We start from the raw sequence: 17,515 nt of genomic DNA on the forward strand, positions 1-17,515 counted from the left end.
TATATTTATAAAACATAATGTTCTAGAGAATATGAAGAAATAAAGAAAAAACAACTATGTGTTATGCAAGTAGATACGTGTGATTTCAAATAAGAGTTTCAAGGAACAGCATCATGCTAAGATTGTAACAGTGCTAAATTGCAAACATCTTAAATGGAAGTGACAATTACAGATCCTGGAAAACTGTTAGATGATTCGAAAAGCAGTTCTTTGACAAAGATACTGACATAGAAGATGTATATGAAGAGTTTGATTAGAACTATTCATGGACTGTGAGAGCACAAAAACAGCAGAATTTCTAAAGTAATCTATTATATATCTGATTTTTAAATATTTATGCATAACTAAATTTTTACATTAACTATTTACGTTAACTATTACAGGTAGAACTGTGACTATTTAATCTACATCCTCCAAATTTATATATTCAAGCCACCCCAAAGCTTTTTTTGTACCTTCTGAAATGGAGGAACGACTTATAATCAATATGGCCTTACACTGGAGTATATTAATACTCAAATTAAATTCCAAATTAATACTCTTATTAGCAAGTACATTGCCTTCTCAGAAAATTAAAGGGTAAATACACTTTTAGGTGAATCAGTTCTAGACTGTTTTTAAAGAAAAAAAATCACAGTAGTTTATAATAATTCTTAAAGTGAGTCATAACATTATAAAATGTTTATGTAAACATTAATGACAATACAACAGCATTTTAGGAAGAAACATGCCTTCACAGCTTTGAACTTCATTTAGAGGTTCTACTCTGGTCACATTCCAGCAGGTCTTTGTTTCCAGCCCTAATAAATTCATTATTCCCACAAATGTGCGATACCAGAAGGCTATAATCACCTACAAGAGATAAAATCAAAAAGATAATAAAGAAAAATTCAATATTTTCTTAATCATAATTTTTCCAAAATACCATTTTATGATGGCTGCCTTTAACATTATAAACTTTGATGAATTTATTTAAATCATTTCATGTGGGAAACAGTCATTTAAAATTTTATATACACACACTATCAACTAAAGTTATGTATTACTGAGTAATGCACATCTACAAAATTTATGTTGTGATCGACATCTCTGTAATATACTCTTGTAATCAACTCTAACATAATTAATATTAGCTGTAAAATCAAGCATGAAGTACATAATTATGATAATTAATAGCAAAATACAAAGATTTACAGAAGTATCTCATAACATTTCCCTTAGGTCCTTGAACTTATTTTCTTCATAGTCTAAAAACCAACTCATAGTCTATAAAACCAACTGCACATGGAACAATAGCTCCTGTGCCCATTAAAACTCTGACCAAGCAGATTTAATTAACCAGTACTTCCCAACCTGAAATCTACTTTAAAAAGTTTAAAGACAAGGGAAAATAGCAACAAAAAAATTACAGACAAAATGCTCATGCCTGGGAGATTTTTTAATAAATAATTTTATAGATTTGGGAAAAACAATGCAAAATCATTGGGGAAAAAAGTTAAAAAAAGTAAAGAGGAGTTCAAAGGGAAACTAAAAATAACCTAGAACTAACTACTTTTACTATTTTGGCGATCATCCTTCCAGTCTCTCCCTAGGCATAAAAAACATGTAGCTAGAGTTATTCATTATGTAATATTATGTATTATAAAATGTTAATGTAATATACATCACTAAGCAATGTCATAAACATCTTTTCATATATAATATTATTTACTATTTTATCACTTAATTTTATAAGACTGACATTCTGCTTAAATTTATAACTTCTATTCTTGTGTATTTTTCATACATGTACAAAAAATTTCCACATTAAATGTATGTGCAAATTCTAGAATTATACTCCTTTCTGAGATGTCATTTAATATAGTAGAAAAGCATGACTTTGAAGTCAAAATAGAACAAATGATTCTGACTCTGCAAGGTATGGTTTCTATGGTGTGAAGTAATCCTTCAGCCTCTGAACCTCAGCCACCTCATCTGTAAAATGAGGTTAATATCAATAATAACCATCTTACAAGAGTGATGGGAGATTAGAGCTTATATATATAAGTACTGGCATATAGTAAGCATTAAATGCTTTTGTCTTTTCAAAATACATTGTTTCAAACTTACACTTTTAGATGAGAAATTAATCTCATCTTTAGAAGAGAAATTAATCTCCTTGTGAACACAAAGTATGGACATTTACTTCAACACTTAAGTACTATATAAGGTCGCAAGCAAATGTAAATCTGCATATTGTATCTATGCAATATGAAAATAAGACTGGACGAGTCCTTGTTGCCTGTCATTTACATGCTTTCAAGTTTTAAAAACAAATGAACTACATTACCATGATTACTTTTTCAAAGCATCAAAGAAGCTGAAAACTGTGCAAATTATTCAATAAATATTTTTAATAAGTAAAAAGAAAAAAATTAGCTAATGTTTTAGAGACCATACTGTTGGAAACTAGTGGAACAAGAAACAGAGATGTAATGACATAAAGTTCCAAAAATAACCCAAAACTAAAAATAATACTTATCAAACACTGGAAAAAATGGGCCTAGTCTAATAAGTTAAGTCCTTATCTTATATACACAGAGTAAGTCAACGTTAACTAAAGTTGAAGATTCAACAAATAGGTTTTTTTTTCTTTTTGATTTTTCCATTTACACTAGAATTAGACAGATAATCATTAGAGGAAATAAGGTCAGACTGCCTTTGAAAAGTAAGCTGGGATATAGAGAAAGCTGCTGCAGAAAACTGCTTCTTTCATCTTAGATCTTAGGTAGGTCTATACTATACAATTGTTACTACTACAAATTACATTGAAAAGTACTTATAGAAATTAAAAAAAAAAAAGAAAGAAATTTGGGAAACCCATAAGTACTTTGTAATTAAGTAACAATATTTAAGTATCCAATGGATCAAAGGAGAAATCACATGGGAAATTAGAAAATCACTTAAACTAAATGAAAATGAAAAAAAGGTCAATATTTAAATAATGTAAATTTCCTATTCCTACAAGTACAACTAGAACTCCTGCGAATAATATAAATCAAACACAAGAAGACCCTGAAAGGTAGAGAAAAGAAGGCAAACTAGATAGGAATGTCAGGGCCCAAGGAATGACATGGTAATAGGTTCCCTGGATTTCCCCTTTGCCTTATTTTTTCAGGTTTGGAGTTAAAGATACTTTGAGTTAAAAAAAAAAAAAAAAAAAGATACTTTGATACTTGATACTGAAACCAACGAAGAAAGTACCAAAAAACTAAACCACATACTAATATCCCTTATAAAGACAGACGTAACAAGCCCTAACAAAATATTAGCAAATAGATTTCAGCAATATATAAAAATAATTATATGCCATGATCAGATGGGGTTTATTCCAGGATGCAAGACTATTTCAGTATGAAAAAATGAATGTACTCCATCATATTAATGGAACAAAGAAGATAAATTCCATGATCATATCAATTGGTGCAGAAAAAGCATTAGAAAAAATTCAATACCCATTCTGATAAGAACTTACAGAAAAAACTAGGAATAAGAGAGGAACTACTTCAATCTTATAAAGGTCATGTGCAAAAAAACTTACAGCTAACTTTATACTTAATGATTAGAGACTGAATGCTTTCTCCCTAAGATCAAGAATGAGGCCTGGATGTCCACATTCACCAGTCTTAATAAACATAGTACTGAAAGTTCTAGCCACTGCAATAAGGTAAATAAGAGAAATAATAGACATACAGATTAAAAGAAAAAAATAATACTCTATTTGCATATTAAATGACTCACTATGTAGAAAATCCCAACATATGCATAAAAAATAAATACTCCTAGAACTAATAAGTGAGTTCAGCAAGATTGCAGGGTAAAAGATAAACATACCAAAAAAATCAACTGTATTTCCATGTAGCAATGAACATGTGGGCATCAATATTAAAAATACAATCCCCTTTATCATCATTTAAAATAACATGAAATATTTAGGTGTATATTTATCAAAACACATACAAGACTTGTATGCTGAAAACTACACAATGCTTTTGAAAGAAACCAAAGAATACCTAAATAAACAAGCGACATACCATGTTCATGAATTAATAGCGAATAGGACTCACTAGCGAAGAGGTCAATTCTCCTCAAATTTATTTACATGTTTAATGTAACTCTTATCAAAGTATCAATAGAATTAGATATAGAAAACATTCTTGTTAAATACACATTAAAAGGCACATGAACTAGCTAAACCAATTTTGAAAAAGAATGAAGTGAAAGAAATCAGTTTACCTAATCCAAGACTTACTGTATAGGTACATTAATCAAGACTATATGGTACTGATAGAGGGATAGACACATAAATCAATGGAAGAGAGCAGGGAACACAGAAATAAACCCATAGAAATATGCCTAATTTATTGTCACATAGGTGCAAAAGCAATTCAATGAAGAAAAGATAGCCCTTTCAACAAGTGGTGTGGAAACTATTGGACATCTATAGGTAAAAAACAACAACAACATAACCTTTACCCAAGTCTCACGTCTCACGTCACATAAAGAAATTAATTCAAAATGAAATGGATCACAGATAGAATTCTAATTGCTTTTAGAAAAAAACAGAAAATATTTAGCATCTAGGGCTAGGCAAAGAATTCTTAGACTTGACACCAAAAGCACAATCCACAAGAAGAAAAATTGCTAAACTGGACTCCATTAAAATTTTAAAATTTTCTTATGCAAAAGACTCTACTGAAGAGGATGAAAAAACAAAGTATAGACTGGAAGAAAATATTTGCAAACCACATACCTGGCAAAGAAGTAGTACCTAGAATACCTAAAGAATATCCTAAGATTCAACATTAAAAAAAAAAAAAACCCAATTAGAAAGTTAGCAAAAGACATGAAGACACATTTCACTGAAGAGGGTATACAGATAGCTAATAAACAAAAAAAAAAGGGGTGTTCAACAACATTAGTCATTAGGGAAATGCACATTAAAACCATGATGATAAATCACTACATTCTGATAAATCAGAATGGTTAAAATAAAAAGTAGTGACAACACCAAATGCTGGAGACCCTGTGGAGAAAGTGAATCACTTATACATTCCCGGTAGAAATGTAAAATTGCATAACCACTCTGGAAAATAGTTTGGCAGTTTCTTATGCTTTGTTCCTTTTTTATTGGTGAATTGTATTCCTGGTATGAATGTACCACAGTTTCTTTAACCATTCACATGTCAAAGGACATCTGTGTTGTTTGCAGTTTTGTGCTACAATGTATAAAGCTACAATAAACGTGTATAGGTTTTTGTGTGAACATAAATTTTAATTTCTCTGGGATAAATGTCCTGGAGTACAACTGCTGGATTATATGGTTTACATCTGTAATTTAAAAACTGGAAATAATTTAATATCCATAATAGGGAAATATACAATTAATTTTGGAATTCATAAAATGGTTAAAATTAGAGAAAAATAAACATGTACATACATTTTCAAAAATTCCAAAATAAAATATTGAGGAAAATGTTGTAGAGTGATATGTTCAGTATGAGAACACTTATGTGAAATTACAAAAACACATAAAACAATCCTTGAAAAAAGAACTGGATGGATATACACATCAAATTCACAATAATGATGCTTGTGAGAATGGGAAAGGAACAAACTTAACTGGGAAGCAGAACAAAGATGACTTTAATTGTACTTATAATGCTTTATTTATTTTAAAATATCAGAAGAAAAACGATAAACGAATAGCATTTATTTATTGTAGGTGGTTGACCACACATATTTGCACATTATTCTCTAGCTTCTGCAATTTTAAACATTTTAAAATCAAAATAATAATAATTTTTAAAAGCTATAAAATATGAAGAAAGAAATAAAAAGACTTTTTAACTAATTTGCTGGATTCTGAGATAACTCAAAAGTAGTTCTTACCATGCTGTCAAGTCAGCATTTACCTTCAGAGTTCACAAATTGAATCTACTATATTTTTTTTTCTTTTTTTCCAATTTCTAGAATTTGAAGACTATCATAAAATTCATACTTTTTTTAGTATTGGGAAGTATTCATAGATTTCTAGTTATATAACTAAATAAATCTTGCCTTATTAATGTATCCCCAAGGTCACTATTCTACTCGTCACTGTCACTGTTCCTTCATGTGATCAGTATGCCCATCCACACGGTCTCTAAAGCCAACAGATGCAACTGACAAAGGATTGATCTCCAAAATATACAAACAGCTCATGCAGCTCAATATTAAAAAACAAACAACCCAATCAAAAAAATGGGCTGGAGGCCTAAATAGACATTTCTCCAAAGAAGACATACAGATGGCCAACAAACATATGAAAAAATGCTCAACATCACTAATTATTAGAAAATGCAAATCAAAACTACAATGAGATATCACCTCACACTGGTCAGAATGGCCATCATGAAAAAATCTACAAACCATAAATGCTGGAGAAGGTGTGGAGAAAAGGGAACCCTCTCGCACAGTTGGTGGGAATGTAAATTGATACAGCCACTATGCAGAACAGTATGGAGGTTCCTTAAAGAACTAAAAATAGAACTACCATATGACCCAGCAATCCCACTACTGGGCATATACCCTGAGAAAACCGTAATTCAAAAAGAGTCATGCACCACGATGTTCACTGCAGCACTATTTACAATAGCCAGGACATGGAAGCAACCTAGGTGTCCATTGACAGATGAATGGATAAAGAAGATGTTGTACATATGTACAATGGAATATTACTCAGCCATAAAAAGGAACGAAATTGGGTCATTTGTAGAGACATGGATGGACCTAGAGACTGTCATACAGAGTGAAGCAAGTCAGAGAGAGAAAAACGAATATTGTATATTAACGCATATATGTGGAATCTGAAAATATTGGTATAGACAACCTTATTTACAAAGCAGAAAAAGAGACACAGATGTAGAGAACAAATGTATGGAGACAAAGGGGGAAAAGGGTGGGTGGGATGAATTGGGAGATTGGGACTGACATATATACTATTGATACTCTGTATAAAATAGATAACTAATGAGAACCTACCGTATAGCACAGGGAACTCTACTCAGTGCTATGTGGTGACCTAAATGGGAAGGAAATCCAAAAAAGAAGGGATACATGTATACATATAGCTGATTCACTTTGCTGTACAATAGTAACTAATACAACATTATAAAGCAACTATACTCCAATAAAAATTTTTTAAAAAGAAGCTATTGTACTTATATTTGTATCTATTTTGCTTTTGCCCTGACATTACTGTCATCAAATCATTCATTTATTGCATTTTATAAAAACAAGGAGGTAATTTGATGAACACTGATTAAAGAATGCTTCAATAATATCTTCCCATAACGTTTTCTCTGCTTATGTTTTGTAATATATGGTCTTTGTAAATATTGCAGTAGCCATGTACTGCTTTTCACCGAGACTTGCCTGGGGAAAAGAAGAGGAATTTAACAGGATATATTTTTGCTAGAATTAGAAAATAATAGATTGAGGTTTAAAAAAAAATAAAGCCAACAGACCATCTCCATCGAGAATCCTTCTTGGCTCCTTCCCATTTGGCCTATTACGCTGGTCATTAATTCCATAGTAAGGTTCTATTCTTTAAGTTCATGTGAGCATAATTTCTGGGGTTTTTAAATTTAGGAGAGGAACTTTTGATACACTGCTCAACTATAAGGACACATACAATAAATAAACTCTAAAATCCCCTCCTTCCTATAATATCATTGTGCTTACTATTTTTATCTGATAAAGAAGAATCCCTCTACAAATATTCGTCCCCAAATATTGCTTACCTCTGGATAAAGATGGAAGCGTTTCACTGTATTAATTACAAGGGGATATTCAGTGAGCCTGTCATTCATAATCATCCACAGTCCTTCCAAAAATGAAGGTGCTTCAATAATGGTTTTGAAGTAGGAATAATAAAGTCCCTTTAAAAAAGTACAAATTGTCAATGTAAGTAAAATTTGAAAATATTTATTTTTATAACTCTTTTTAGAACAATTTACTCTGAAAAAAAGAAAAGGATAGATAATAAGACTACCTAATTTCTCCTCGCTAGTGCATTCTTGGATGCAAAAAAGGCATACATTTTCAGGTTATCACTATACTATTTTTTCATATTTTCTGTAGGTTTGAAAAAGAGTTAAAGGGATGGTTAAACATTTTAAGGAGCTTTTCCAACCACACCTTAAAATATGTAAACAATATATTTTTAATTTTACCAAGCCTGATTTTACCCCCACATTATGAGATGCCTAGAGGTTGAGATCTGATGATTCTGGCACAGAGATGACTTCATGTCCTTGTACATGTAGAACTTTGCATAGAGAAAATTACTTCTTTTTCGCCAACTCTTAAGAAATAAGTGACCACAAGAGCATTAGATGGAACTTTGTGCTTTCATCTTACTTCCTAGTTCCATCTATTGGCTCTGCACAAAGTGAAAGCTAACTAAATGTGAACCGACTATTGTTCATGACACAAATGCTGTGTCCTGAAAAAAGGATTACTTTAGTGCATTATTCCAGCATGTGGAATAATGATTTTATTAGGTTACTAAAAGTGCTGTTTAGTTAAATTCCAAAGATTAACAAAAGCATGTTGTTTCACATTACTTCATCAATTTCCTGCTTTCCTTCCTAAAAAATAAAGGGCCACACAGTTGGTAATACACTCTCCCTCAAAAAACATTAAAAGCAATTTTCAACCCTACACTCATTCCTGCTTCATACAACTATAGGTACTTTATTTTTGATAGACTAAGTAACACTAGTGACTATTAAAATTAAAGATCTACGGGGCTTCCCTGGTGGCGCAGTGGTTAAGAATCTGCCTGCCAATGCAGGGGACATGGGTTCGAACCCTGGTCCGGGAAGATCCTACATGCCACGGAGCAACTAAGCCCGTGCGCCACAGCTACTGAGCCTGCGCTCTAGAGCCCACGAGCCACAACTACTTAAGCCTGGGCGCCTAGAGCCTGTGCTCCACAACAAGAGAAGCCACCGCAATGAGAAGCCCACGCACCGTAACGAAGAGTAGCACCCGCTCGCTGCAACTAAAGAAAGCCCACGCGCAGCAATAAAGACCCAACACAGCCAAAAATAAAAATAAATAAAATAAATTTATTTTTTAAAAAAGTATTAAAAAAATTAAAGATCTGTTTTAGCTCATGTCTGAAAAAGCATTTACTCATAATTTTGATTAGTAAAATAAGTTCATATAAGGATTTTCCCTTTTGCTTATGAGAGAAACAAGGCAATACTACAATGAAAAGATATTTAATATGCATGTCTATACTTAGATAAATAGAAAACATATAAATTTTTATTAATAACAGTTATTATTTTGGGGCCAGGTACTGTGCTATGTGCTTCATTCATTTTCGTCTTCCTTTATTTTCAATAAAACCCTGTAAGGCTGGCATTATTTCCAGTTAACAGATGAGACTGAGAATCAAAGTTAACTTACTAGCCATTATGCAAGAAAGCACAGAACTGCTATCTGAATCTAGTGATCTGTCATCAAAGCCCAGACTCTGCCACAGCTATGCTATTTAATAATATTTTATATCCTGTCTTTGGAAATAATACCTATAATAAAAATTCAAATGCCATACAAATGCTAACACACCCAATTCTTCAAAGCTTTAAGTGGCTATACGGTGAGACTTAAAAAGCAATGGCTAAGATACCTAGAGTAGGCAAATTTATAGAGACAGGAAGTAGAATAGAGGTCACCAAGCAGCTAGGTAAGGAGTGAGTGTGAGTGGGGAGTTAAGTGTTTAGCAGGTACAGTCTGTTTGGGATAATAAAGTTCTGGAGATGGATGGTGGTGGTGGTTGCACAACAATATAAGTGTATTTAATGCCACAGAACTGTATACTTTAAAATAGTTGAAATGGTAAATACTGCTAATTTTTTTAATTAAAATTTTTTATTTTAATTTAGCCACAATTAAAACCAAAAAACAAAAGTAGTGGCTAAACAGTCAGGAGAGCCAGTTTCAATTGTTCTCTTGGCCCCTAACTAGCTGATCTGGAAGACAGTCCTGGTCTCTCTTAACTGTAAATTTCTGCAATTCTGGCATTCTTTTTCCCATTTAACCCCCATAACAATTATGTGAAATACATATAGTAGATAGCATTATCTCCATTTTATAGGTTAGGTGTCAAAAAAACAGAAAGCATTATATCAAAAGTTGTCTCTTAAAAGAAATTATCTTGAAATCAAGAGAGCTAAAAAAAAATTTAAAGAGCCAGATAAAACATGGGGTCTCCCAACTCCACCGTAAGAGAAAGCAATTTCTGATCATTTTGGTAGCCCTGTATCACTTCTTAAACCTTGTCTTTGTTTTCCTTCTTCCTCAGCTATTATAATTGATCTTTATTATCTTAAAAAGGAGTCTGCCTTAGGAGAGGAGGAGAATGAGGTAAAAGAATCCTGAAACACTCTTTTTGTTATATATGTTTTATTTTTTAGATTCCATACATAAGTGATAAAATAGAGTATTTGTCTTTCTCTGACTTATTTCACTAAGCCTAATACTCTCTAGGACTACCCACGTTGTTGCAAATGCCAGAATTTCATTATTTTTATGGTTAATATCCCATTGCATATATATATATATATATATATATATATATATTACATCTTCTTTATCTATTCATCTGTTGATGGACACTTGGGTTGCTTCCATATCTTGGCTATTGTAAATAATGCTGCCATGAACATTGGGGTGCATGTATCTTCTCAAATCAGTATTTTTGGGTTTTTTTGGATATGTGCCCAGGAGTGGAATTGCCGGATCATATAGTTGTTCTATTTTTAGTTTTTTGAGGAATCTCCATAATGGCTGCACTGATTTACATTCCCACCAACAGTGTACAAGGGTTCCATTTTCTCCACATCTTCAGCAACATTTGTTATTTGTAGACTTTTTGATGGCAGCCATTCTGACAGGTGTGAGGTGATATCTCATTGTGGTTTTGATTTGCACTTCTCTAATAATTAGTGATGTTGAGCATCTTTTCATGCACCTGTTAGCCATCTGTATGTCTTCTTTGGAAAACGTCTATTCAGGTCTTCTGTCCATTTTTTTAACTTTTTCTTTTATATTGAGTTGTATGAGTTGTTTATGTATTTTGGATATTAACCCCTTATCAGTCATAGCATTTGCAAGTATTTTCTCCCATTCAGTAGCTTGTCTTTAAATTTTGTGGATGGTTTCCTTTGCTTTGAAAAAGCTTTTAGGTTTAACTAGACTCTATTTATTTTTACTTTTATTTCTTTTGCCTTAGGAGACAGATCCAAAAAAAATATTGCTACAATTTATGTCAAAGAGTGTTCTGCCTATGTTCTCTTCTAGGAGTTTTATGGTTTCAGGTCTTACATTTAGGTCTTTAATCCATTTTGAGTTTATTTTTGTTTATGGTGTGAGGACTAAAACACTTTTTAATTTAAATAATAAACCTACAGGCCAGATTTCAAAAACAAACCTATGGTTACCTAAGGGGAAACGTGGGTGGGGAGAGATAAACTAGGAACCTGGGATTAACATACACACATTACTATACATAAAATAGATAACCAACAAGGACCTACTGTATAGCACAGAGAACTCTACTCATATTCTGTAATAATCTACATGGGTAAAGAATCTCCAAAAGAATGAATATATGTATACATATAACTGAATCAGTTTGCTGTACACCTGAAACTAACACAACATTGTAAATCAACTATATTCCAATAAAATTTTTTTTAAAAACGCAAAAATAAAACAAAATAAACCTATAGGCTATAGCTTGAGAAACTGTTAATTCACCAAAAATTCATTTCAGTTCCTAATAAATTTCCACCTTATAGTCTCACTATTCTTAAACTACAAATGAATTCATTAGAAGAAAGAACCTAACCATTTCAGTGCGAAAAGTCATCTCCCGTTCCAAGGATGAGAGGTGAGAAAAATGACGATCATTTTCAAAAAGCGTTATTAAATGTATCCTAGAAGAAAAATAACATGTTTCAAAAACAGCACTAAAATAACTATTATAAACAAAGTATGAAAGCCATAAAAAGACAAAGAATAAATTTTTATAATAAATATTGAGATAATTTTGTAACTTGCTAATTTGCATATTTTTAGGCATTTATAAGCTAGCATTAGCACGCAGCTGAAATTCCTTAACTCCCTGGTTCCTAATCTTAATTGTATATCTAAAACTCCTGCAGATCTCATCACCCTTCCTCCCACTCCACGCCTCTAAATCAGAACAGAAGATGTTTTTGTCTGTTTGTTAGGTTTCACAAGTGTTTCCAATGTACCAGGTTTGGGAAATGCCTCTAACTGTTGAAAAGCTTTGGAATATAATTTTAAATAAAATTATTTTAGGTTAAAGCAATTTTTAAATAAGTATAATACTACATAAAGTGCCAAAGAACACAGGACTGTACTTTGAGATAGTTTATTAATGCAACTTAAAAAAACAGCTGTAGGTACTGAAAACAGGAGCATATGTGACAAGTAAGTTATAGTCAGCAATTATGCTATCCTTAATTTACATAGTAGATGCTTTTGAATGAAGTACAAAATAAATCAAAATTCCATATAGCAACCCTATCTTTCACTCACCTTCATTTACACATAGACACATGCCACAGTACCAACAGCTGTAGGAAATGTTTCTTACCATTACAGCCTTAGTTCTAACATCGAAATCTCCCTGCAGAATAATGATCAGAAGAGCACTGTCCCAACAGGATGTGGGGCAGATCCCATTCTTCCCAATAGTAGAAATCCTTGAGCTCAGGTAGAAATGAAGATATGTCAGAGGAAAAATATTATTATTTTACATATAGTTTTTACAAATATAGCATTTGTGTAAAATTATGTGCAGGTGTATGCATACTGAAAGGCTCATTTAATTTGTATTACCATCACAGAGTGTTTATCTTCATTTCTACCTGATTTCCAATTGACAGGTGTTACTAAAACTTTATCTCTAAGTTTATGTCACTAACAACACTCAATTACTATAAAATGAGGAAGCTTTTTACATGAAATAAACATGAGAAGTACACTACCAAAGCTAGATATTTAAGAAATATAGTGGTGAATCCTTTGATAAAGCAAAAATATTTTAATTCATAAGTTACTATTCCCCTAATGCATCCATTTATAAATGTTGTTTCACATGAGGTTTTAAAAAAAGTAATAAATATACATACATATATATGTAAACTGGTGCACATACAGATGTTCTATACACATAACAAGCAGTTACTGTTTTATTATATGCGAACAGCAATGGCAATTTTTAATCCAAATGTTTTCATTTATTTCAAACTGAAACTAATCTTACCAGTGCAAAATTGCCACAAAGGCAGCTGGAAAAAGAAGAAAAGAAAAAAGTCATTAAAAGCTGCTTCATTATAATATACCTTTAAAACAACTATTTAATAATTTTTAAAACAAACATTGCACTGTTGAAAGTTCCCAATCATGCTTCTCCAGCTCTTTTTCCATATTCTTACTATCCTGAGCTCATTCCTACCACTCTTCAGTATTTCTCAGATTTACTAGTTTTATGCCACGATCAGCAAACTATAGCCCATGGTCTGTTTTTGTATTGTCTGCAAGCTAAAAATATTTGTTAAATTTTTTAAGGGTTATAAAAATAAGGAAGAAGAATAGGTAACAGAGACCATATGTGGCCTGTGAAGCTTAAAATATTTACCACTTGGGTCTTTACAGAAAAAGTATATACTCACTACATATAACTTTCTATCTAATACATACATAATATACTCTGAACCACTTTAAAATTAAACCTATACCTTCCCTCTCAACTCAAAACAGATGCCCCTCTGATGAGGTTTCATTAACTCTTAAGATACACAGAGAATGCCCTATTCAACTATACTTGTATCCTCTTTCTTATTCTCCAGACAATTACTCTTAAAAATGATATTTAAGGAAAAGATCAAATATCCTACTAAGTCCATCTAGCTTTCCAAAAACCCTCAAAATATTCGTGCGCCTCTCCCTCCTCTTACTCCACATTCCACACCTGATAAAATGGTAAGGTGTAATGACACCAATACTGTAAATGCAAAGAAGCGCTTATCACAGTTCCTTTCAAAGTTGTGATAAAAAGCCTGTCTCCTGGGCCCCCGTATCCTGTCTCTGTCAATCTCACCTCTGATAGTGACCCAACCTTATACTTTACTGAAACAAAGATCATTTAATGCAAGCACTCCCGAAGTCTCTTATATCCACTTCAACATTTCTCTACATAGTAATCTTTGCTTTTCTATTCTCTACCATCTCAGAAGAGGAAGCATCTCTTCTTTTCAACAGTTAGCATCTCAAATTTGTGCCTTTAATTTCATCCTTCCCAATTACTCCAAGACTGCACTATCAAGTATTCCGTCTCTTGGAACCTTAATCTCACCCTCTCCCCTTGGTTCTTCCCTTCAGCCTTTAATTTTCCTAGGCCTTAAAACACTTCTCTTGATCTAGTAGCCCTTCCAACTACGAAATATTCTCTCCTCCACCCCCTGCCATTATCTGACAAGATGCTTAGCCAACTTCTTTCTTCTAAGTTGGCTATAAGTTCTTCTAAGTTCCTATAACTCTTTTAAATGACCAATGATCAGTTAGTTATCAACATCAATGGCCTCTTTCACTTCTCCTGCTTTTCAATCTCTCTGTAGCATTTGACCAGATTCTTAGATTTCTTCCTCTGTTATCTTCCATCATACCAACTCTTTCTGACCATTTTGTTTTTATATGCTTATCTATCTGGTTTTCCTTCTCCTCTCACCTCTTAGAACTAAGTATAACGGGTTTTCCCAAATAGCTTTACTTTGCCCTCTTTTCTCTCTTGGAAATCTCACTCAATCTTAACGTTTCAACTCACTTCCACACGGATAATTCCCAAATCTACACTCCTCATGCCTGAACAAATGTTCTCTCTCCCTCTCCTCACACTCTTTTCCTCTTCTACTTCACTACCTACCCAGTTCCTCTCAATTTGTTGCCATCAACTTTCACCTCTGTCCTCTCTTCTCCATTCCTACTGTTGCTACCCTCATTAAGACCATTATTGCCTGGATTCCAGCATCCAATTATTTTTTCTGCTTCTTTTCTCAGTCCATATCCAGTCCATTTTACACAATGCTGTCAAATTATTCTCTAAAGCACACTTCTGAGCATGTCACTCTATTTAAAAATCATTCAATGCCAACATCGTGAATGTACTAAATGTCACAAAATTGTTCACTTTAAAAATGGTTAATTATATGTTATATGCATTTCACCTCATTAAAAAATTATTTTCCTAAAGAAAAGAATCAATCGGTGCCTCCCTACAGAATGAAGTCCAAATGCCTTAAACCTAGGCTTGAATTAGACTCTCCATGGCTGGTCCCAACCAACCTTTTGAACTTCCTACTTCCTCTTCTTTTTGTACCCTTACTCTGCTTTCATATTTTCTTACTTCCATGACTCTGATTATGCTGTTCTATAGGCCTCTAAACTTGTTCTCTGCTTCATGCATCCAAATATTAGCCTTTTGGTCACAATTCAAATCCCACCTTTTCCTAAAAGTCTTATCTGATCTCATTTCCCACTTCCCATCCTCCAGTATTAGTTCACTCTTTTGAACTCTCATAGCACTTAATATACTCAGTCATCATTTCACCCAACATTGATTGAGTGCCTTCAATGTGCCAGTCATGGGTGCACCAGGGCTTGTGTTTGGGCAAAACACCTCTGTATTCAAGACCATGTTGATTCTGGATGTGGAATGTATCTGTTTCCATAATTAGACATCTGACAAAATCTAAATATGAACCCCCATCTATTATTTCTCAAGTATTTTCAACACACCCCAAATGTGGACATTCATTCTACTTTAATTAACATCAGCAGTCAACTTATGATAGAAAAGAAATCACAGTAACTTACATTAGGAGACATTTATCTATGTTTCAATACACATCAACAGCCAGTGTGACCAAAGACTAGGCTCAAAACTGATTTTAATGAAACAGCAATATTTAAGTTACGTCTTCAGCTACAGAAAATGAGAAATACAAATAAACATCTTTCAAGTGCTTAAATAAGAAGAAAATTTAAGCATCAAAGCTCCTCAGCAAGATGAAAATAAATGGAAAACATGGGGAAATATATTGCCTAATGTGACTATTTCCGCTACTAAAGATTCTCAACTCATTAAAATAACCAACAGTTTATTTTGCTTTATTCAAGGTGCAGAAAAATGTCTGACCTCTCCCCCCCAAAAAGCTACCCTATCATTTTCACAACTTGTGATAAATGGCTGCCTTAAGATGACATTTTATTGGTGACACATGAAGTGATCACTGTTCCTGAAAACCCTTGAAAATGTTTTAAAAGAACTTAAAAAGAACTTTAAAAGAAGGGGCTGTAAATTCTTGTCAGCGATTTTCCAGAGATTGGACCTCGCCATTATTGCTGCTAGACTTGCTTGTTAAACTGATCTGCAAGATTCACCAAAACCACTTCCAACCCGAGGCTCAGAGGGCCCGCGGGTCCCTCGGATGCGAGCCTACCGCGCGGGAGTGCTGGGCCTCGGGCCGTCGGGGCTCCTGCCGAGGGCTTTCCCTGGTCGACTCTGCTCACCTATGCCGAGGGTCATCCTGCCCGTGAACTGACATCTCCGCAATACATGCATCTTGTTGCGGAGCTGCTCCATGAAACAGCTGAGGAATTGAAAGCGGCCGAGAAGAACGGTCCTTGCGACCACCTCCATTTGCAGGCAATTCTGCGCGTTCAGGTTTCGGGTCCTCCGCGGCGAGTACTCCCGGGCGCCCCCTGGCAGGTTCCCCCTGCATGCGGGCAAAGGCAGCTCCGGCTTTTTCACCTCCTCCTTCGGCTCCTCGTCCAACTCCGGCTCCCCGGCTCCGGTGGCCCGGCGCCGCCGCCGCCGCCTAGACTGCGTGGAGCGGGGAGAGTGCGACGGCTCTGAGGCCGCTTCTTTGAGCTTATTCCTCGTTTGCCCGACCATTTTCTCATAGTCCCTGTTCGGATGGAGCTGGTACTCTCTCCGGCGCAGGCCCGGCCGAGTCGGGCGAGGTCCGCAGAGATCGGGCTCGGCTCGCAGCCTCAACGACTAGTCCCCGCCGCCGTTGCCGGCCACCGGGTAGTCAAGGCGACCGCGAAACCTGGAAGAAGGGCGGCGTGAGGCCCAGGCTGCCCCGCGCGGCCGGTGCGCCGCCCACGCGTGCAGCCCCACGTGCGCAGGCCCTGCGCGCAGCCCGGCGCGCATCCTCCCACGTGCGCCTCCACGTGTCCAGCCCCAAGTAAGCGGACTTCGCGCAGCGCCCCACGCGCGTCTCCCGACGCGTATCCTCTCACGTGCGCCGCCTAGCTCACCGCTGCCCTACGCTGCTGGTGGACAAGTCTGAGGAACTTTCTTCGACTTTAGGCTTAGCTTTGT

General features: G+C 34.6%; 1 protein-coding gene across 1 annotated transcript in view; it reads right to left on the bottom strand.

The window, feature by feature from the left end:
* The window catches only part of DPY19L2 (dpy-19 like 2), an 85,970-nt gene extending 68,887 nt beyond the window's left edge, over positions 1-17,083 (bottom strand). The window contains exons 1-5 of the mRNA XM_061197910.1: positions 16,699-17,083; positions 13,394-13,418; positions 11,948-12,035; positions 7,824-7,961; positions 732-852 (exon numbers count right to left, since the gene is read on the bottom strand). Of these exons, the coding sequence (XP_061053893.1) occupies positions 732-852; positions 7,824-7,961; positions 11,948-12,035; positions 13,394-13,418; positions 16,699-17,083 (757 nt within the window). The remainder of the gene's footprint in view (positions 1-731; positions 853-7,823; positions 7,962-11,947; positions 12,036-13,393; positions 13,419-16,698) is intronic.
* Between the last annotated feature and the right edge of the window lie 432 nt (positions 17,084-17,515).

Source organism: Eubalaena glacialis, chromosome 8, assembly GCF_028564815.1.
Source record: "Eubalaena glacialis isolate mEubGla1 chromosome 8, mEubGla1.1.hap2.+ XY, whole genome shotgun sequence".
Classification (NCBI taxonomy): domain Eukaryota; kingdom Metazoa; phylum Chordata; class Mammalia; order Artiodactyla; family Balaenidae; genus Eubalaena; species Eubalaena glacialis.